At 41.5% G+C, this 23330-nt stretch overlaps 1 protein-coding gene across 9 annotated transcripts in view; it reads left to right on the top strand.

Annotated features, from left to right (window-relative positions):
* Nucleotides 1-23330, top strand: part of CDC14B (cell division cycle 14B) — a 54298-nt gene that overhangs the window by 19421 nt on the left and 11547 nt on the right. For 7 of the 9 annotated variants that reach the window (XR_014013119.1, XR_014013120.1, XM_081213749.1 and 4 more), the window contains exons 4-12: nt 1591-1683; nt 12364-12440; nt 14284-14350; nt 15043-15105; nt 15475-15562; nt 16133-16363; nt 18000-18138; nt 21105-21258; nt 21745-21845. Coding sequence is in view for 5 of the 9 variants with exons in the window: in XM_081213749.1 (XP_081069875.1) it covers nt 1591-1683; nt 12364-12440; nt 14284-14350; nt 15043-15105; nt 15475-15562; nt 16133-16363; nt 18000-18138; nt 21105-21258; nt 21745-21845 (1013 nt within the window). In the remaining 4 variants the exon portion in view is untranslated. Of the gene's footprint in view, nt 1-1590; nt 1684-12363; nt 12441-14283; nt 14351-15042; nt 15106-15474; nt 15563-16132; nt 16364-17999; nt 18139-21104; nt 21259-21744; nt 21846-23035; nt 23181-23330 lie in introns of all 9 variants that reach the window. The other 2 variants (XR_014013121.1, XR_014013122.1) reach the window with 1 other exon arrangement.

Genomic DNA, 23330 nt, shown 5'->3' with positions numbered 1-23330 from the left:
GGAAAGGAGGGGGAGGGGAAATTATGTTGCACAGCCAAAAGTCCTAGCAGAAGCGCTTCTTGGATTACCCCCCTAAGACCCCCAGAGGTAGGCTGTGGTCTCCCCTTTAAAATAATTAGGAGACCAACTCCCCAAACTCCACCTCTGCTGTAATGTTGGAACAAATAACTAGAAGAAGTAAATCTAGTTTTGTTCCTCATGGATTCTGTGAAGGTTAAATACATCTAGTTGCTGTTCCTCCCTGCTACAGATCGGTAGACACCACAAGCCTGTAATCTGTTTTCTTTTTCCTTTATGATCAGATGGAACAGTGTACAAGGCAATCTGTTATTTCCAAGTTTTTACAAAAATAATACCCTCGGGTGTTTTATAGAACTGTAGTAGTATATAATGGCAATTAAGCCTTAAAACTACTATGTAGTAGTGTGAGGGATCTTGGAGTAGCCAGCACGCTGAAGAAATGGCTTGTCTAGTCAAACAAGGCATACTATTTCCCAGGCTTTCCCACATTTTTTCAAGTTATTTAGTTCAAGAATATCTGATAGTAGATGGGGGGAAATGCCTATTGGGAAGACATTGCAGAATAAAAAAAAAAACCAGAAGCTGCAAATATGTTTTCATTCAGTCTTTGAAATGCTGTTGCAAAGTTAAACAGTGAAAACTGAAGTTTGTGCAGTTACACACAGCTGCAAGACTTAAAGTGATGTTTGCTGTGGAGATCTGATAAATTATAAGTTTGGAATTTGAAGTACTATGTGGAGGAGCTGATTATGGGATTACTCTTGGATCTTCACATTCCAGTTACTCTGCTTGGATTACATTAACACCATACATTTAAAGTGCTGTGAAAACACTTTTAACAGTCATTGCACCATTAACAAACGACGCATCCCAGGTTTCTTTGGGGAAAGCCATGATAGTTTAAAGTGGTATCGCAGTGCTTTAAAAGTATGGTGTGAATGTGGCCTTGTAGTAATTATTTTTCAGTGAACAGGGAAGTTGTGTGCTCAGGAGCTAGAGGTTTATAAGAGCATGTCTAGAGAAGGACAGCACTATAGGTTCAAATTTATGTTAGGGTGTGTATTTTTGATTGCTCTTCTATAAATGACTAATGCATCTCTGAGGTGTGTAAATAAATTTCACATTGTCTGGTACAATTAAAGTTTACAAAAGACCCTTTAAAACAGCAAAGTTGAGGAAATTGCTTCTCATAATAACCTCATGTTTACACAAGCTCTTTTGTTCCTGACTCAAACACTTATGTTATATTGTGGACTTCAGAATTGTTTCATTAAATTGTATTTTTGCTTTGGATATTTGATCTTCTAGCTCGTTTAATTTTCTTCTTCTTACCATTTCAACCTTCATTACTATGTATGCTGGGTCCCAATGTCCCTCTTTGTTGTAGAAAGGCTTTGACAAAGAAGTAATTATTTGAATTATGTCTTAAATAAAATGTAACAATGTAACTACGTGTTACCAAATGAGGCTGTTTTCTATCTGTGCTTACTACTTAAATATGACTCAAATGCAACTTTTTATAATGCAAGGAGTTGGGTTATAACTCCATTGTTTATTTCCTTGGTACAGTCCTTTACCATGTTAAGAAAGAAGATTGTTCATTATACTGGCTTTGAGCAGAAAAAGCAAGTCAACGCAGCCTTCCTCATAGGCTGTTACGCAGTAAGTATTCTAATGTTTAACTTTTAAACTGTCAAAGACCCACAAGCCTATGTCGTCCCTGCCCCCTCATGTCTAGTGATCAAGTAACATGTGGTTCATGTCCTTTTGCCCCCAGTTTAGGAAAAGGGATGCATTCATAGCATAAAACTGCTTTACAGTTTTATCCCTGAGCCCATTTTCTTTCCCCATTTCCCCCTCACTTGTTGCTGCTGTTGCTCTTATTACTAGATACATGGATTTATTTATTGCCAGACCATTTTGGCAAGCTCACCTGCCTTGCTAAACCAGATGTCATATATGATACCATGTGAGACAGGTGAAGAAGTCGCTGGACCTACAAAGCCTCAAGTGCAGTTCTTTGCAAGCCCCAGTGCTCAGCTGATCCGTCCTGGCTTCCATGCACAGATCAGTGCAAAAACTAGTCACCTGATGGTCATTGTGATGTCAGGTGATTGACAGATGAGTCAGGGGCATCAACCTGACAAGCGGGGTTGTGAGGAAGATGAGGATCAGGCCCAGTGCTTTTTTTTCTAGAAAAAAAGGTGCCAGTACTGTGTACATTTGAGTACCCCCAGGAAAAAACACACTGATCAGGCCCACTGGTAGATCTAGTTATACCCTATTATAAACAGTCCAGGGTTTTGAAGTTTCGAAGAAGATGAAAGACTTTTTAAAACATTAATTGAATTGGGACAACTGGGAATTAAGTGGGGCTAGTTTGAGGGAGCAGTGTTAAAATACAATGGAGGACAAACCATGCCCGTGAGGAATAGTTGTGTTTTTTACTTTTAATTTATTTTTGTTGGCACATTTCAAATACAAAAGCGTAAAGTGAGCATAACGAAAAACATAACCCACAAAGCACACAGGTGTAGACTTGGGAAGGCGGAATAGCTTTGACACATATCCATGGCACCAGACCAAAGCATTCTTCTAGAATGAACCCTGTATGACAGGAAGCGTAATCCCACATGCATCAGTATTAATGAAGGAAAAAGAATGGGAACCATGTAATAAACCAAACTCTGTTCAAGGAAATCCTGGGTTTCCTTGGACACAAAGGGGTACATCAGTGAGCCAATCAGTAATGGTGGACATGCATTCCTGAAGGGCATCTTGGTCATGATTACCTCCTGGCACATGGGCGCAGTGGCACAGAAGGGGCAATGTGGATTTCTAGGGTGAGGGGTAAGCTTTCTCTCACAGATCATATTTCTGGAAAAGAATGGTACATTTCACATTAACACTCCCATCATAAACATGCTTTCTTTGAAATAAGTCTTGCTGATTGGCATGGTGTTCACATTCAAGTAAATGTGCTGAGAATTGCAGCCTTAGTGTAATTTCTAGTATATGATTCAGTTAAGATTTGTATGTGGAAAGTACATTTCCTTCAAGTAACCACAGAGGTCCAGCAATGGGTACAGCAGGCACGGGGAGCTTCAGACTTGGGACTAAATGTGGCCCTCTATGCCTCTCTGGCCCTTGGAACCATGCGCTCTCCCTCTTCCCCAGGGCACATCCATTATTGGCACTGCTGTACATACTCCTCAAGTCCGGAATATGAACTTGAACTGTGTAACCAGGCCTCTTGCTTGCTTGGATGAAGGGAGAGGAAATTAGGGTTGAATGCTCTGAGTTTTGCGCGGATGGAATGGACCACACTTTTACCTCTGACCCTGCCCATCACAAAAGATGCTCCACAAGGAACTCCAGCTGTTAGGCTGAAGAATGTTATCCACCCCTGGGGTAGAGAGCAAGTTATTTGTGTGGGCTGTACTTTTAGTTCAAAACATAAGGAGGAAGCACCAGGTTAGGGACAACTTCCTTCTCTATAGTGTACTCTAGAATCCCTTGCAATGTGCCGAACTGCTTAAATGGGCATGCCAATCTCAAAAAAGTTCTGTGCTGAAGGTAGAAAGTTGGAAAATAATTTTTCTCAACAATAATGCTCCTTCCGATATGTCCAGGCTGCACAAAGCTTAAATTGCTTCAAAAGCTTCTTGAATTGTAACTTTACTTTTTTTCATACCGAAGATACCTTTTGTAGACAATATGTTTGGATCCTTCTTTCTCCACTCTTCAAAGGGATATAAGCTGCTCTGTACAGTGTGGCTTGGTTTGCAGTTTCTGAAAGTCGCATGGTGTGTCCAGAATTCTTCTCCAGCTGGGTGGAAGTTCAGCTTGAGCAGGATTTCCATCCAAAGAGCTGCACTATTCATACCCTCTTAAGCAATGATCACACGTTGGCATGGATATGGTTCTTGATTGGTCCTGTCCAACTTACAGCAACAAACCCTGCCCTACACTGGTGCATTTATCACAAAGCAAAATTATCACAAAGCAGGAGAAGTTAGAGCTAGAAGCAGACATGAATGCAACTGTATGTGTGGTCTTCTCCTTCCAGAACTATCCTTGCAATTGCTATATTGCAGGCACCCCCAAACTCAGCCCTCCAGATGTTTTGGGACTACAACTCCCATCATCCCTAGCTAACAGGACCAGTAGTCAGGGATGATAGGAATTGTAGTCTCAAAAAAAATCTGGAGGGCTGAATTTGGGGGTGCCTGCTATATTGTATTCTTGAACATAGTTTCCCCATGCGATTCTTTGATTTTATTTGCCTTTAGATTTCTTAAGTGTTTGGTCAGTTGGTTAGATTATTTGCTAAACACATTTTGACTAATTAAAAACGTCTCTTCAATTAATTGCAACACTTTTTAATGTTAATTAATATAAAAGCTTCAGATAGCAGGTGTAATTAAAAAAGAGGTATCCCTTCTTTACTCCTTGGGTGATTCCTGCTGCAACACATACATACACCATTTAAGACAAAACAAATCAAAACAAAAAGGTTGTTTTCTTTGGGCAGGATTCAATTTATGAGTCATGTCAGTGGAAGCCTTTCTTCTTTCTCTCTCATGTCCCCCAAAATTGGCTCAGGGAGCTCGGAAGAACCCCCAGAACGGTGTGTAGGGGGAAGAGAGGGGGACCATTCAGCCTGGCAAACTGAATTGCTTGCCCAGTTGGAACGATCACATGTTGAACAACTCCCCTAATTCATATGAAAATATGTATCCATTAACTAGCTAATTGCACTACATCCATTTATCAATAAAGTGCTGTCTTTTAAATTAAGTGACAGCAGTAATGCTTTTCTGTACTTCTTAAAGCAGCCGTTGTTGCTGCTGCCAAAACTACACCAACACTTAAAGGGAGAGATTCTTTATCAGCTACTGAAAATTAGCTCACTGTTCTTTAAAAAAATATACAGAAAATACAAGAGCCAGTGCTTTCGAGGCTTGCCTTGTCATATAGAAGCGTTGTCAGTGTTTCCATTTTGTGGGAGTAATTATAACAAATTCAGGAAGGAGTAGCATTTGTATTTAATGTAAGAAATGTGTCGTTTTAGTGCTGAATCACTGCTACCTAGTGGAGCTTTGTATTCCTAAGCTGTTTTCACTGTTTGGCTTTAAACTTTTGCTTGATGTTTATAGAGGACAACCTGAACGTTTTCAGTGGGACTGGGATTTTAACCAGAAAGTAGTAAATCTGTTGTGCTAATTGCCCTGTCATTGTGGCTGTTCTTCTAGACATTGTGTGGTGTCCTTTACGCACAGAGAATTTGACAATTCTTAATACGGCAAGTTTTACTGTCTTCCTATTATTGATTTCTATGACTGCAGCTGTATGAAACTAATAATAAATAAACAAACATTGTAGAGTTATCTATTTATTATCACCAGAATGTTAATGCTTTCGAGTATACTCTCTAATGGTAAAAGGAGTTACAATAAAATATTTGTTGTTGTTTTTCAGTGTTTTGTAGGTGGTTGTATTAACCTTCTGATACCTTGACATCCCCCCTTCACAAAAAGAAATGACATATTTGACATACCCCTGCATGAATGTATTAAATGCATTTTTAGATGTTACTCTAGCGCTGTTGATTTCAGATACATCAATTATGCAAGTGACTACAGCACTGCAAATAGTGCTATTCCTACAAGTTTTATTTTGGAAATAAACATAGAACCATAGAACTGAAGGATAGTGAGAGTGTTATTGAGAAAATATTAGACATGCCTTGAAATCAGTGGTCCTTGAATGCTGCAGTGAAAATTGGGTTTACAATTCAAATTACCGCATATAACCTTAAGCCAAATAAGGTAAAATCTCAAATTAAGAAAACTGTTTATCATACCTGTTGTATCTAGAATGTTTTCAGAAAATGAATCTGAATGTGCTGTTCCTTCATTCCATGTAGATCATGAATCATTAATGGCATTTTCATTTCATTAAGGTGCTACTGGAAGGAATTTTTTTATTTTCATTTATGTTTTCAGTGTTTGTAGGTCATATAGTTTCTTCCGTTTGTCTTTTCCTATCAGGCCATTTGCTCTCTTGGATCTTTCAATAAGAGTTTCTTGTGGTATACCGTATCATAAACTGGGTTATTTGGGGACTTGAACTTTAGAAACAGAAGAAAGAAGTGTTTCAAATAATGTGCAATAACTCAAAATAATGAATGGGACGGTTAAACAATCTGTTAGTGCCTTGAACATAATTTTCGGGTAGGTTTCGTCACTAACTATCTGTATGTAATTGTGACATATATAAAATTGAGCAGCATGTGTGTGCTGCTGGAAAATTGGTCATCATGATGGCTGGGACTGAGAGGAGCTGTAGTCTGAAACATCCTAAGGCTGATACATGGAATATTTGGTAGCGGAGTAATGATAAGTGTTGTGAAATAAGACGTCATAGCTTTCGTTTTGCTCAGTTAAAATACCAAGCTGTTCATACTTAGAAGGCAGAACTGCATTATCTAGAGAGGTTTATAGTTCTTTGTTAGCAGATGGAAATATACTTTGAGATTACTTCTGAAGTGGGTGCTTTTGATCTCCTCTATTATTTCATGGGTTAATATCCTTTCTTCTGACTCTCTTTGTCTGTTTTAATTCAGAAATAGCTCCTGTGTGTCCTCCTTTGTCTCCTGCCTCCATCTCAGCTCTGTATCCCAAATCCTGCATTAACTTAGTAACAGTGTTTCTTTTTCTCAGGCTTGGCACTCATTATGTCCTTTTGGAGGGCTACCCTTCTAGGGTCCTCCCCTCAAGAATTGCTGTAATTCAGGTCATCTCCAGGACTCATCTCTCTGTACTTTATTTTCTCATCTTCTTCCTTCAGGGTAAGCAGTTTCCTTCACCTCTTGTGTTCTTGCTTTTTTCCCTTAATCCTTCCTAGGTTCAGTTTGCCAACTTTTCTAGATGTAACCTTATTTTAGATGGCGCTGCCGAAGCAGAATCATCACTGCTGATGTACCATTCAAATATCTAACCTTTCCATTAGTACTTCCAGTAGTACCTGAAATTAAATTAAAAATTTCTACGTTAATGCATGGGGATTTGATACCAACAGGGTTTCTTGTGTATCTTGTGTTGGCTTTCATAGCCTTCTCTACATTTAAGCAAACAGGCGTGTGTGTATTTGTGTCCTGTCTCTTTTCTAAAACCTGTATTGGGTTGTGCTGGGTTTTTCCCCCTTACAATGTTTTCTCTCCCTCTAAGGGTGCATATTTCACCAGTGTGGTTGTGTCTCATTTCCCCAAGGAATAATATGCAATCTTCTTCTTTGATCTCTGCAAGATCTCAATGTTTGCCTGCTCCTGTGACTTTTCACTTTTATACCTGTTTACAGAAGCTGTCTCTTGGTAGAGTGCAGCTGCTACTCTAGCTTCCTGGCAGGTGGGTTGCTGTTGTCTACCAAGAGGCATTAGGCAGCTGGGAGGTCGGTGCAGTGCAAACACACTGGCAGGAGTGCCAGATTGGTTCTACCAGTGGATTTGCACTGAGCTGACCTCCCCACCACATCAACCCTCCCTGAAAGCAATAGTAACCCACTGCCAGGAAGCCAGGGCACTGGTTCTGCCGACTAGGCAAGTTGCTTCTGTAGTCTGTTTTTACACATTGTTATTATTGTAAACAGTTTATGACTTATGTTTGTGCCTTGGCTTAGGAAAGTCATTTCTGCTGTATTTATTTATTTTCTGTCCTTCTGTGATGCTTTCTTTCCCACTCTTTTGTAAAGCTGATGAAGAGTTGCTATTTAAAAAACAAAACAAAATCTATATAATACAAGGGCTTAAAGTTCTACTTTTTCTAAAAATAAAAATATGCACTTAACTTCCACAGGTTTCTCTCTCACACACACTTGACCACAAGTCAACTGTTTTAACTTTAACTCAGATCAGTTGTATATTATATTTCCCCAGAATATTGCATGACTGATAGGGTATAGAAATGCCAATTCAGTTATACTTCCTGTGACAGGAGCAGATGAACTGCTACCCATTTCTTAACCATGGTTAAGGAATCTGGAATGGACGTTCCCTCTTGCACTTGAACCTCTGTCCTGCCTATGCAATGATTCGGTATCTGTACCAATGATTTAGTGAGGAGAAGGAATACACACCGAAGCAGGGAAGGGCTGGGGCAGGGATTATGAAGTCTGATGAACCACTCTTAATCCTTTAACCAGGGTTACAGCCAGCTAGTGTTGTCTGCACGGTACCTTGGGCTGAGTTTTGAAGAAAATAAAGCTATTGGTTGATGATGCATTCACAAGCTTGCGCGCACTTGCATCCAGAACCATTTAAAACAAAAGCATCACCTGTTCTGAAGATTTGTAATGTTTTTACATGCTTGTGTCTGACTGGGGAAAGTAATAACGCTAAATAGGCTCGTGTCAGTGGGCCATTGAATGATCTGGGAGATTGTTTTGCTGAAGTACTGTTGAAAATAAGTAGTTGTGGACTTGGTGCTTGGTAGGGAGGTTGTTATTAGACTTAGAATTGTATTATCATAGAATTGTAGAGTTAGAAGGGACCCTGAGGGTCATCTAGTCCAGTGTTTCCCAACCTTGGGCCTCCAGCTGTTTTCGAACTACAATTCCCATCATCCCTGACCACTGGTCTTGCTAGCTGAGGATTATGGGAGTTGTAGTCCAAAAACAGCTGGAGGCCCAAGGTTGGGGAACACTGATCTAGTCCAACCCCCTGCAATGTAGGAATATCATCTAAAGGATCCATGACAGATGGCCATCCAACCTCTGCTTAAAAACTGGAGTCCACTACCTCCTAAGGGAGTCTCTTCCCCTGTTGAGCAGCTCCTACTGTCAGGAAGTTCTTCCTGATGTTTCGTCAGAATCTCCTTTCTTGTAACTTGAATCCATGGGTTCAGCTGACCCTGTCAGTGTTTGAAAAAGAAAAAGGTTCTGACCTCCTTTGCCTCCTTTGCCTGGTCCTCAGACCCTAGTTGGCACCAGTGGTGTAGCGTGGGGGGTGCAGGGGGTGCCGGGCGCAACATCTGGGGGGCGCTCGCTCGCACTCGCAGCTCTCTGCCCCTACCTGGCTTACTCTCTCTCACTGCAGTGCTGGCTGCGCAAATCCAATCCGAGCCGCCGGGTCGCCGCCCACTGTGGAGGGGGTGGGTGCCAGGCGTGCGGTGCGGAGAGAGAGCGAGGGACTATCTGGGGGAGGGACAGTGCAGCGGCTGCCCAGCGCGGCACTGAGCACTGGAGAGAACCACACCAGACCAGACCAGGCAGCAGCAAGAAGAAGCTGGCAGCGGCGGCAGGTTAGGAGTTAGGGGGCGCAAATTACTTGCCTTGCCCTGGATTAGGGAGCGCAAATTACTTGCCTTGCCCCGGGTGCTGACAACCCACGCTACGCCGCTGGTTGGCACAAAGAGTCCTTAAGAAAATAGTACTTTGCAGAATGCTGCTTTTATTCTTAAAAAGTCGTTTTCTCCAACCACGACCGACAGCTTTTACCCACACCAAACGCAACTAGCTTTCTACCATCCAACCAACCCACACCCAACACTAACATTGGCCACTCCATATATATACAGGTACAATTTAGTGAAAAGTTGCATGAGTCATTGTAGACCGCTCACTCATGCTGACTTAGTTCTTTTAGCATTAAAGGAACAGCGGCCAATTTTTAGCCATGACAGGCCCACTGTGGCGGGTGGAAAGGTCTGCTTCACCAACACATTTCCTGAAAAGAAGGCAGTGGGAAAGCAACAACCCAGCAGGATTGGCCCCACAACACCTGCGGACACCACCTAGTGTTGTCAGCTGATGGATAGGTGGGTGTGGCTTGTGAAGGGAAATGACCTGGCAGGCCAAGATGGACCAATGGGCTGGAGATTCCTCACCCCTGTCTTAGAGCAAGGTGAGGAGACAGTTCTGGCAGATAAATCATGACTAATAATAATAATAATAAATAATTTTATTTATACCCCACCCTCCCTGGCCAGAGGGTGGCAGGGCAGCTAACACCAATAAAATCACAGTAAAAACATAATAGGGAGAAAAGAGGGGGGGGGGACCAATTTAAAATACAGGTTAAAATGCAATTTAAAATGCAGCCTCATTTTAAAGTAGCTGATAAATCAAGACCATAAGGGGAGGGAAGCATAAGGGTCAGACCGAGTCGAAACCAAAGGCCAGGTGGAACAGCTCTGTCTTGCAGGCCCTGTGGAAAGATGTCAAGTCCCGCAGGGCCCTAGTCTCTTGTGACAGAGTGTTCCACTATGTCGGGGCTAGTGCTGAAAACGCCTGGCCCTAGTTGAGACCAATCTAACCTCCTTGAGGCTCGGGACCTCCAAAGTGTTGTTATTTGTGGACCTTAAGGTCCTCCGCGGGGCATACCAGGAGAGGCAGTCCCATAGGCATGTGGGTCCTAGGCCGCATAGGGCTTTAAAGGTCAAAACCAGCACCTTAAACCTGACCCTGTACTCCACCGGGAGAGACCTTAACAATTTATGTGTCCCCCATTAGAAAAGTGCTTTCTTCCACTGATTCCCCCCACCCTCACCTTATGATACCATTGCAACATCCTTACGGAAGAGATGGTCTTTGTTAGGACATGGTTTTAATAGGTTATCACTTATGAAGTATACCAGAACTTCCAGCCTTACTGTCCAGAGCTCTCGCCCAGCAGATGCAGAGGTACATGAATTGAGACTGGGAAGTTTTACAGCAGATGTTCCGTCCCACTTTACGTAGAAGCAACTCCCGAAGAACCCGCACATTTCTGCAATAGTATTTTACTTGTTTATAGGACAGCATTGTGTTCAAAGCAATTTGAAGCTGCATTTCTTGAAAAGAAATTTAAGCAAGGTAGTTTTCCAAGTGCAGTGCTTCTAATTTCCAAGCCCTTGTAGGGGTGGGGTGGGGGTCCTGTTATTCACTCCATCAGTGCATATAGCCAGCAAAGCTCTCCTTCAAGATTAACAGTAATAGCTTGTGCTGTTGAACGTACAAGCCACTGGGGGTGTTGTGACACGATTCCAGCGCCCTACTAATCAGAATGTGCAGGAGGGCCCCCAAGTGCAACTCATTTCCCCCACATTTTGAAGTAACTGACTACAGTTTGCCATGTAAGCAGGGGTCTCCTCTTAAGACCAGTAACTCCAGAGACTAAAACTACTCAGCTGTACTACTTTGTGTAGCATCTGTTCATCAAAACAGGACTTGAATGTTATTGAAACATGACATGTCTCTTCAGTCCATGCAATGGATAATTGCTTTGTGTACAGCCATATTGTATTGGGAATGCTAATTGGATAATCAAGAATTGCAGCTGCTGAATTATCTTTTGCCTATAATTTTATCCTTTGTTTTGTCTACTCGGAGAGCACAGTTGTTTAGGAAGGCTGATTGCAAAATTGTATCACCTAGCATTTCTAATATTTTAAGGATTAAAAACTGGGGAGGGTGGAACTTGATAGAAGTGTGTACAGTTGCTAAACTTTGCTTATGCTATATTTTCTATTTTCATTTTTAATGAAGCATAGTTCTATAAATTTTCATTGCAAACTGTTTAGTATTTAAAATAATGATTAAATAGGCGGTTTGAGAACAGTCACAGTTCGTGTCTTGTGCTGATGGAGGCTTAAAATAATTTGCATTTCCTGTATGGCAAAGTTAGGTGTACGATTCCAAAGGTTATTTGTTTACCACACTATAAAAATAAGCAGTACAGATAGGAGTCTCACCCTTGCAAGCAGGTGTAGGCTGGTTGTGAGAGTCAGGCCTAGCTGATATATTGTGGACATGGTGTGGATTCCACCAGAGTTGTCAAATCACGTGGGTGCTGTGCTCCTTGGTAAAAGCAGTTTGTGTGAATTGGTTCCAACACGGTTGTACCAGTAGTAACCATAATACTGGGCTTGGGTTGCTTACATGCCAGAGTGCTGTGCAGGCAAAGTCTTCTGTAGCCAATCCTGTTAGCTTAAAAACTGACCCATTTGATGGTTCTGAAAATTTCTTGGGGCATTCTAATGGCTCATGAAGAAAAGTAGCAATGTTTTGAACTGGAATCTAATTCTGATCTGCAATTCTACTGCAATATCACTTTCTGGAGCTTGAACAGCATTTATGTATGCAGAATGGTTATTGATTCTATTTGCCTTTTTTCTGGCTTTGTATTGACCGCCATGTTACTTTATAGCCAGTTCTCTGTGTCACTGTATGCACACTATCCTTTGTCCTACTGTATGCCTTGCTTTGGTGGGTGGGAGAATTGCAGAGAATATTATCTTGTAGTTAACTTAAAAGTACCATATGAATGTTTTTTCCCCCTTTTTCTCCTCTCTGTTTCCAAAATAGATAATATATCTGAGAGAATCTCCAGAAAACATATACAGGCATTTAGTGTCTGAAAATGTGACATATCTTCCTTTCAGGTAAATGAAAGCATGTATTGAAACCACCCATCCTTTAAAAATATTCATTTTACCCTTTCTTGGCAGGGGGAGAAACTGATCCCCTGCCCATTTGGAATTCCTACCTCAGCCTTCACTAATTTAGTGCTTTCCAGATGCTGTTAGAATCCAGCTCCCATCAGCCCCAAAGAATACGATCAGTGGTTAGGGAGGATGGGAGTTAAACTCCAAAACCTCTAGAGAGCACCTGATTGGTGAAGACTTTTCTAGATCTTTTTTACATGTGTGCTCAAGACTTACTATCCTTAAACAAAAATAAACCAGATAAGGGAGCCCCATGCAATTTGCTATGGCAAAATGTGTTAAGGAAACAATTTTTAACATTGTTGTTTAGTTAAGGTAAAGGTAAAGGGACCCCTGACCATTAGGTCCAGTCGTGACCGACTCTGGGGTTGCGGCGCTCATCTCGCTTTATTGGCTGAGGGAGCCAGTGTACAGCTTCCGGGTCATGTGGCCAGCGCACAGAAACGTTGTTTACCTTCCCGCCCGAGCGGTACCTATTTATCTACTTGCACTTTGATATGCTTTTGAACTGCTAGGTTGGCAGGAGCAGGGACCAAGCAATGGGAGCTCACCCCGTCATGGGGATTCGAACCACCGACCATACGATTGGCAAGTCCTAGGCACTGAGGTTTTACCCACAGCGCCACCCGCGTCCCTGTTGTTTAGTTACTGATCCCTAAAATATAGTTTTGTGTTTACACCAGCTGAACACTTCTCATATGATAGATTAGAGTGCTCTACATGTAGACACACACACACAGTGCAATCCTATTCATATCAAGTAAGCTGCACTGAGTTCAGCAAGGCTCCCCCCCCCCATAAGTGTTTATTGGATTCCAGCCACAGGCTTCAAGGTTGATGGGGGACCAAGCTAGCTACTTACTTAAGTGGCTAGTGGATTTTGCCCCCATGACAACAGCTTCCAAGTGCAGCAATTTATTTTCCCACCTGCGGCCGACTAGTGCCTAGCATAGCAAATGAACCCAGAGCTGAGAATTCAACACACATGCAGGGCAGATCATTCCAGAAAATGAATCGAGCAGTTGGGACTTAGCTTGGCACAGGATGCTCCCCGCATTGACCTGAATACTCCTCTCATCTCATCATGGTGGTCAGCGTGAGCCTCAGTGAAGCTTGCAGCATCTGCTGGCTGGAGAGCTCTCAAGAAAGGGGCAGGTTGGCCGTGGGCAGCAAGGATGGGCAGAGTCCAGCTAGTGGAGTGAGCCAGCCTGACCTCTCTGCCATTTCTCTCGCATTTGCTGTTGACCCAAGAGAGCAAGGCAGCCAGCCACAACAAGATCCTTACTTGCCATTGCACTGCTCCACTGGTGTGGCTTAGGGAACCAGCGCCCATACATTGAGACCATTTGGCTTTTGCTGGAAAAGCAGTAATTGTGTGCCACAAAACTCGGAAACGGTTCAAATGTCCTTTTGACATGTATTTATCTGCTTGCTGTTAACTACAGTGGTACCTCTAGATACCAACGGGATCCGTTCCGGAGCCCTGTTCGCATCTAGAGGTAAACATAACTAGCGACGGCACGTCTGCGCATGTGCGTGACGTCCCTTTGAGCGTCTGCGCATGCGCAAGTGGTGAAACCCAGAAGTAACGAGCTCCGTTATTTTCGGGTTGCCGAGGAGCACAACTCGAACGCGCTCAACTCGAAGCATATTTAACCCGAGGTATGACTCTAATAGAAATCACAAGCTAGAGTGTGTTGTTGTAGCCAAGTCAGGAAGCCTACAAAATTTTCCTTAGGAAAGTTGGCCAACATTGAGTTCACACTTGTGTGCCTTGCAGGGATGCTGCGTTTGGTACCTGCAGTTTTCATCTAACACTGCTCGACTGCTTTCAGGCGGTAAATAAGGTTAGTAAAATAAATTCCATGTGTGATCTGGAACCCTGTACTTTGATCAGAACCTTATGGGATTCTGGACAGTTTGAAATATGAAAGATTACTCTTCCAAAAGATTGGATAATTAAGAAGAGAATAAGCCAAACCAAAATTATGGTTTGGATCCATAGTGAAATCAGACTCCATTTCCGTGTTTGTAAGAGGCCTCCCACCCCCCAAATTCTATCAATCCCCCTCTTCTTGCAGCCCCTCATTCCAAACAATGCATCATTCAGGGTCCTCTGACCCTCAGGAGTGGGCTTTCACTGGTCAGTAAGCCAGCTGTTGTTTATTTTTATTAGCTTTGTGGTGACCCATGATTTTAAATAAGTACATTAAACTGAAGTGACTGGATTTGGGGGAGGCTGCAGTGAGGAGGAGGGGAAGAAGATGATGAAGAAGAAGGAAATAATAATAATAATAATAACAATAATAATATAAAGTGTTGGGAAAGTTCCATTGTGTGAGCAGGAATGGTAGTCGTAATTACACTTACATAGCAATTTCTGAGTGCTTTGCATGTATCATTTACATAAATAAAGTTTTAGTTCAGACAATGTAGATTATATGGAATGGTAAAAGAGACACAGTAAAAGTGATCATTTATGGTCCATTCTACAAGGCTTATGTTGTTGTTTTTAAAGTTACTCTCTTGCAAATTTTAGGCTTTGCAGTATGGCTTCCTTGATTTCAATTCATTTGATGTAGATGAATATGAACACTATGAGGTAAGCATCATTCTGTTTACTGATGTCTACTTATAATTACTGCTGAGACTGTCTTTGCTTAAAATTGGCATGCATTACTTATAGCTCTTGATTTTTTCTGTTTTCAAGATAAGTCTATATCTAAGTATGTGGAGTCAAGGAAAGTAAGGTAAATAACAAAAAGATGTTTCAATACACTTAAGGCTGTCGCATGACAGTGTGAGAGCATGTGGTCTATAATCCCAGATGAAATCGGAATTACACATTCTTATTCTGCAAAACCTTACATCAGCATTCCTCGTCATCCTCACTATGTTCGCCGAAGCAAATGTGACTAATGTCAGGGATGTTTTAGGGATGAAGTAAACAATTCTTCTGTTTTCTTAACAGAGGGCTGAAAATGGAGACTTTAACTGGATAATACCAAAAAAATTCATTGCCTTCAGTGGCCCACACTCAAGAAGTAAAACTGAAAATGGTATGTTTAAAAGATAGAGGCACTTGTGGCGGAAACAATACATTATTCTGTTACTTATTGCATTACCAACTATAGCAGCCACGTCCAACTTCCAAGAGACTGCGATCTACTCCCAGTATAAAAAAACTGGCTGTGATCTACCCATAGTCATTGGAGGGAGGAGGAACTTATTTTAGGGGGGAAAGGCCAGAGTTGTTGAGATTTTTTTGGGGGGAGGGGGAGGCTAACCATTAACTACAACACTAACAAGCACACAAAACAATAAAGCCAACTAATGTCAGCAGCAGACTAGAAACGATCGCCCTTTTGAAGCTACGTAGGAATGGGGCAGGGGGCGCAAAATTCATTATGCATTGCTTTAAATCCTGCGATTGATAAGGATCCCGCGACCAACCGCGATCTTCCTGGAATCTACCTGTCAATCGCGGTCACCCGGTTGGACATCACTGAACTATAGAAATCAGTATTTGAAAACAGGCTGGGTTGATAGGTTTTGGTGGGGTATTTGGGTGGCTTGCTTGATATTTTGTTCTACACTACCATAAATGTTCATTGGTTCCTTTCTTCCAGGTTACCCACACCACGCCCCCGAGGCCTATTTTCCCTACTTCAGAAGACATAATGTTACCACTATAATCCGTCTAAACAAGAGAGTGTATGATGCAAGGAGATTTAAAGATGCAGGGTTTGAGCATTATGAACTCTTCTTTGCTGATGGAAGTATACCTAATGATGCCATCATCAGAACATTCCTAAGCATTTGTGAAAATGCCGAAGGTGCTATAGCAGTTCATTGCAAAGGTACAGGAATCATGCGTTAAAGTAATTGACACTAACTTTTTGGGATAGCATTCACAGCATGCATTATTAACCATCACTTAGTTCAGCCATTGCGCAGCATTTTTTTTAGCAATTTGACCAAAATCACACCAGTTTCTTTTTAAAATTATTTGTAGTGCAAGGATTCTGACATCTCTGTCATTAGAATGTTGGAAGTCTGCTTTTTCTTCCATCTCATCCCTAACTGCTGTGGCCTCTTGCGAGATTACTACTTCCAACTTCCATGTGGAATCTTGCTAATCATACATAGCTTAGTTAGAGACAGAGAAATGGAAGCAGTAAGCCTCTAAACATTCTGCTTTCGGCCTGTGTTCCAGTGGATTCCACTAAACTGTAAGAAGCACAAATGTGAAATAAATAAGTTACCTGCATAAATGTGTAGTAAGTAAAGAGCATCCCAGTGAGGCCAGCTGCTACAGGTAAGCCTCATCATAAGTCACTAAGGAAGTAGTGATAACTTATGAAAGTTTTTTATGGTAGAAAAGTGACAATGTGCAGCCCAAGCCTTTAGAAGTAATAATAAAGGTGCACATCCTTACAGAATAACATGGATATATTTCAGTTTGCTTTTTTGTATATTACAAATCTGGGGATTGAAAGCTAAGCTCACTTTGAAAGATCCCATCCAGAACAAACTTTCGACTGCCACCTTATGTCCAGGTATGCCTTTGGTGCAATTTAGAAAGTTTCGATTACAGATACAGTGTGTTGAATCCAAACAGGTTGGAGAGCACTTCCTGAATGGGGTGAGCTGTGAGCAATTTGGGATTAGGAGGGAGCAGAGTTGTTGAAAATTGGGTACCCCCCCCATTTCCCCAGAGGGCCACAGGTGGCTCAGCTCAGGAGCATCTCCATACCATTGGAAGAGATTGGTGAAAGTTGAGGAGCCTCATCCAGGCTTGGATCTGCTCAAGCATTTGCTGTTTAAATTTGTTTATAAAATACACCAACAGGGCACTCTGAGCTGACCACAGAGGATACTGTCAGTTGCAGAAAAGAGTATTATCTCAAGCCAGAATAGGAACATGGGCAACTGCCTCATAGAAAGTCTGACTATTGGTGGATCTAGCCCAGGGCTGTCTGCTCTGACTGGCAATGGCTTTCCAGAAGCAGAAAAGGGGCAACCTCATTATCTGCATCCCAATATTAACTGGAAATGCTGGGGATTTGATCTGGGACCTTTTGCATGTAGAGCATGTGATGTATGACTGAGCTATATAGTGTGTTTCTCTCTCACACACACATACCCAATACATGGCCTGATGTGCTTGGGGTTCCTTTTTGTGAAGGCCTGGCCTAAGAAATGTAGGGCCCAAGCAGTTGTGGTTTGCAGAGGGAGCATAAAAGCATGATAAAGCCTGAATGAGCAGTGGCGTAGCGTGGGGGATGCAGGGGGGGCCGGCTGCACCAGGCGCAACATCTGGGGGTTAGGGTTAGGGGGCGCAAATCCACGGGTTAGGGGGCGCAAATCCACAGGTTAGGGGGCACAAATTACTTGCCTTGCCCCGGGTGCTGACAACCCACGCTACGCCACTGTGAATGAAGATCTGCTTGCAAAAGCCAGAAAAAAGAACGAGCTTATTTGTGTTCCACGCAGCTGGACTTGGCAGAACTGGCACACTTATAGCCTGTTACATTATGAAGCATTACAGGATGACTGCTGCTGAAGCTATTGCCTGGATTAGAATCTGCAGACCTGGCTCTGTGATTGGAGCACAGCAGCACTTCCTGTTAGAGTAAGTAAGCCTTTAAACCCATTCTCCCCCCCCCCCAGAAGATTGAATCAGTACTGAAACTATTTAATTATTTGCATGCTGTGACCGGGACCTGGCCTCACACAAATTGGTAATGACCATTCTGCCTTCTGTTATATTAAATATAGGTTAAAGGAGGTTAGGACCATAAAACAGCAGTTACCCACATAGAGAGCAGGGATTGGCAGTGTGCCTTCTGAAGACACTGGTAATTCTGACCGCTGGCTTGGTCTGCTGCTTGCTGCTTTACACGTAAATCAGAAACTGCAGTATAAGCAGCCTACAATCACCGGCATCTGGTTAGAGCTGTGTGTCTTTGACGTGCTTTCCCATCAGTAGCATACCTTCCAACACGTATGAAGCCCAAATCAGGGATGCCTTCTTTACAGACACCATCTTCCCATATTTGTGTGTGAGAGCACACCAGCCAGTTTGGTTGCTGTGATCTCATGTGATTTTGTGCTGCAGCTCCCCCCCAAAAAACTGCTTTCTTGAGGCACAGCGCCCCAAAATCCATGTTTTGGGGCACCATGCGATATTGCAGCCCCCCAAAAGTGCTTTTTTCAGGGAGAAATTGCACAACATCGCAGCAACCCAAATGGCCACTGTTATATCGTGAGAAAAAATGGGATGTCCCTTTTCCCCCCCGAGACACTTGCCGGGTATGCAGTAGAATTCAGCAGCTGAATGTGCATTACTGACAGAAGCTGAAATCACAGAGCCTGTACAGTTGCACACACATTCTGCCTGGACTAAGCCTTAAAGAAAAGGGAAGGAAAACAGAAAACTCAACCTCAAAATTATAGACTATGGTACAGAATTGGGTAGAAACATCAATATATATGAATTACTACTGAAGTGTATACAAAAATGAAATGAAACTATTGTTTTTTAAGGTGAAGAACATGCACAAGACATAGCAATGAAATGTCTAAAATGCGGTGATTAAAATATCGATATTGATTGATGCCTTAGCATCAGATTAGTATGACAAAGCAATTACACTGCAAGACTTCACTCGGCACTCATTAAGCCTGCCAGCAGACTGAAAGCAACTTTTTCATCTACTAATACATCTAATTGTTTTAAACAAACAATAGCAATAGCTCTCTAAAATGTTTGTCTCCTGCCTTTCAATAAAACTTTCAAGGTAGAAATAAAATTATAACTCTGGTTGGCATCCATCTGTTCACAAAAGGGCTTTTGATTTAGCTGAGATCCACTCCTCTAATGTAAGGGAGACAATTTTTTTTTTTTAAAGATATTTATTAAGAATTTTAAACATTAAATTCTCCAAACACAGAACAAACAGAAATAAACAGAAAAAAGCAAAAAGATTAACATACAATAAAAAACATACAACAAAATCAGATATCCAACATCCATCTTTTCTTAAGCTTTTGGACTTCCTCACATCTCCCAATTCTGCGTTCCCAGTTATAGAATTATAAACAGCAATTTATCGCCTTCTTTCAACTCTTATTATGTAATGTTCAAATATTATTTCCCTGACTTTAAACATTTTTGTCAAGAACTCAAATACTTAATTTAGACATAATGTTATTCCAAAGTTTATCTTATTTCTCAAATCTCACTTATTCTCATTTTTCTTTCAACTAAATTACTGGTGCCATGTTGTTTTCAGTCCTGCACCCTTCTTAGCACTCATACAGTTTACAATGTTTTTGTAAATAGTCCTTAAACTTTTTCCAGTCCTCGTCCACTGCCTCTTCTCCCAGGTCTCGGATTCTGCCAGTCATTTCTGCCAATTCCATGTAGTCTATCAGTTGCGTCTGCCATTCTTCCACGGTGGGCAAATCTTGGGTCTTCGAGTATTTTGCGATAAGTATTCTTGCTGCTGTTGTTGCATACAAAAAGAAAATTCGATCCTTCTTTAACACCCTCTGACCAACAATACCCAAAAGGAAGGCCTCTGGTTTCTTAGAGAAGGTATACTTAAATACCTTTTTCAATTCATTATAAATCATTTCCCAGAAAGCCTTAACCTTAGGGCAAGTCCACCAGAGGTGAAAGAATGTTCCTTCAGTTTCCTTACATTTCCAACATTTGTTATCAGGCAAGTGATATATTTTTGCAAGCTTGACTGGGGTCATGTACCACCTATATACCATTTTCATAATATTTTCTTTCAAGGCATTACATGCCGTGAACTTCACACCGGTGGTCCATAACCTTTCCCAGTCAGCAAACATAATGTTGTAACCAATGTCCTGTGCCCATTTTATCATAGCTGATTTGACCGTTTCATCTTGTGTGTTCCATTTTAACAGCAAGTTGTACATTTTGGAAAGTACCTTAGTCTTAGCTTCTAACAGTTCTGTTTCTAGTTTCGATTTTTCCACCTGGAATCCTATCTTTTTATCCAAGTTGAAAACCTCCTTAATCTGAGCATAATGTAACCAATCTCGCACTTTATCCTTTAATTTCTCCAAACTCTGCAATCTCCAAGTATCTCCATCTTTTTCTAGAATTTCCCAATATTTCAGCCATTTGGCCTCCATATTGAGTCTTTTCCGGGCGTTAGCTTCCATTGGTGACAATGTAAGGGAGACAATTTTTAATTGTTCCTCCGGCATCCCTCCACACTACTTCCCATGCTGTTCCAAAGATTCTACCAATCCTCCAGAGCAGATTGCTTTTTTGTTGGTGGGGAGGGTGTTGCAGAAAAGAGGAGGAGGAATTGCCAAAAATAACCTCATTTTCCAATTACTGGAAACCACTGCTAGGTCAAAGCAATTCTGCAAATGGAAGGGCATAGTTGGATGCAATGCGATAAATATTTTACATGACTATATTGAGACCATTTTGTACCACATTAGAGGATGGCACACCTGCTACTGGACTCTGCTTAACTTATGAATTTGGATTTATAAATGTAGTCAAAAATTGATATTGGCAATTTCTACTGTATTTTCTCTCCGTAACAGGAAACAGTCAGAACTTTGGTTGGAAGGTGATATTCTCCGTGCAAAGCTAAGGAAGACAGCAAAATACACTGTTACAAAAATTCTTTCAGGAGTAGATGACATTTCAATTCATGACTCCAAAAGTCAGATTGGCAGCAGTAAAGATTCTGAACCGGTAATCACCCGAACATCGTGCTGTTGTAAATCTTAGGGCATTGCTAAATGTGGGTATAATAAAGCAAAAGTGGTTGGATTCTTTTTGTATGCTCTTCTGTATTCCTATTCCTGAAAAGCATCCTAAGAGTAGGGGAAAATGTGTGACGAATGAGCAAGATTGAAAGGACATTCTACAGGTGAGGTATGGGCATAATATAGTTGAATTTAGATATTCTTTTTTGAGTAGCAGAAGAGAGATACACACACAGGTTTCTGTTGCTGTGGAGAGGGCGTTCCTCCTGTGGGTTTTTATGCCTGTGTTAACAAGAAAATAAACAGATACACACCAAAATGCTAAAGAAATGTTTTCGTGAGATCTGTTGCAACTTTAGGTAAAAAGTTCATTAGTTCACTGGGGGTCTGGTATGCATCAAGTTTTATGCTTCAGCATCAAGACTTTGAAGTATACTATAAATTATTCCAATGACTTGCCATTTATTTACAGTACAGTGATGATGAAGAAGAAATGCACTCAGTTACACAAGGAGATAAGCTTCGTGCCCTGAAAAGTAAACGGCAGTCAAAAGGAAACTCAGTTCCACTAACGTAAGTTAATTTCATTTTGCATCTGTAAATGCAAAAGCCTCTTTCTTAAAGACTGACTTCTTCTGTATGTCTTTAGGTACTCTAAAAGTTGCACACAATTAATTCATTGCCACTAGCTGTCACCTTGATGTCCAAATCTTCTCATTTCCTTATCATTAGTAAATTCTCCTCTCTGCCGCATCTCCTAACATATTAGGCTTATTGGCTAAATCACAAAACACTTACTAAACCGAACATTACATCAATGCCTAAAAGCTTCTTTGTTTCAGTGTATTTTTTAAAACAAAACAAGGCCCTTCCTGCTGAGGCAGTTCCCTGTGTTTGTGTGTGTGAGTGTGAAGGCTTTTGGCCAAAAGAAATTCCTTTGCATGTGCATTGTGGTTAGAAAAAAAAGCATATTGGGTAAAAAGTATGCAATACTTTTAAAATATAATTTTAATGTAGAAAAGCAGCACATCTCTCTGTGTGTTTTGTTTGAAGTGTGTGTGTATGTATGTTTTGATGCTGATGTTGCTGTTAGATCAGGCAGACCAATATTAGTGAAGCAGATGTAGCCTAATTGATGCATAGCTGTCAACTTTTCCCTTTTCTTGCGAGGAATCCTATTTGGAATAAGGAAATTTCCCTTTTAAAAACGGAAACATTGACAGCTATGAATTGATGGACCCTCCCACAGAGAGCATTTAATATTGGTACGCTATATTATGAACAAGGTTTTGTGTCTGTGTGTTTTTAAGAGCGGAGATTGCACCCAGGCCCTCCTTTTTGGCTTCCCATAAGTACCTGGTTACCACTGTGAGGATGTTAGACTAAATGGACCATTGGCCTGATGCACAGGCTCTTAAATTGTATTCTTAAATGGCATTTGGACAAATCTGTCAGTTAATTTCTAGCTAAGACAGAGTTTGGGGTATTTTAGATGAAAAGTGATTTGCAGAATCCTTCCTAGATTCACCCTGTAAATCAAACAAAGGTTAAAATAATCTCCCTAAAAATACAGCATGGCCTTTGAACAGGGAAGGGATTTTCCCCCACAGCACCAAAAAACACAGATAGAGCTTTTTTTCCTTTTTTTTCAACTGCAACTGGCTGAAATGTACCACTCATTTCTTTTAAAAAAAAAAAGAGTTCTTGATTTTCCCCTTTGATTTCATATCCATCTCTTCCTCCCCACCCTCACCCCTTTTTAGATGTCTCCTAGCTATGCTGGTGTCTGTCCTGAGTAGCATTGTCATCTGGTGGATTGTGTGTGGCTCCCTTCTTCCCAACCTCCTATTCTGTCTAGATGGGTTAAGAACCTAGGTCCAGCAGGACCTCCCTTGACAGAGTCATAGTGTAAGTGTGTCCCTATTACATTCTTTACAGAAGTTCACCTTCTCTCCTCTTTCATAAATGCATGCACCAAGCTTTTACAGCCTTCTTCTTTTCCCCTTCCCCTCCCCCTTTTTTTTGCAAGGCATCATGGAACTTGGGCTACTTGCTTTT

Source organism: Podarcis bocagei (assembly GCF_964188305.1).
Source record: "Podarcis bocagei genome assembly, chromosome: 11".
NCBI classification, from domain to species: Eukaryota; Metazoa; Chordata; class Lepidosauria; order Squamata; family Lacertidae; genus Podarcis; species Podarcis bocagei.
This window is presented reverse-complemented; position numbering and strand designations above follow the sequence as displayed.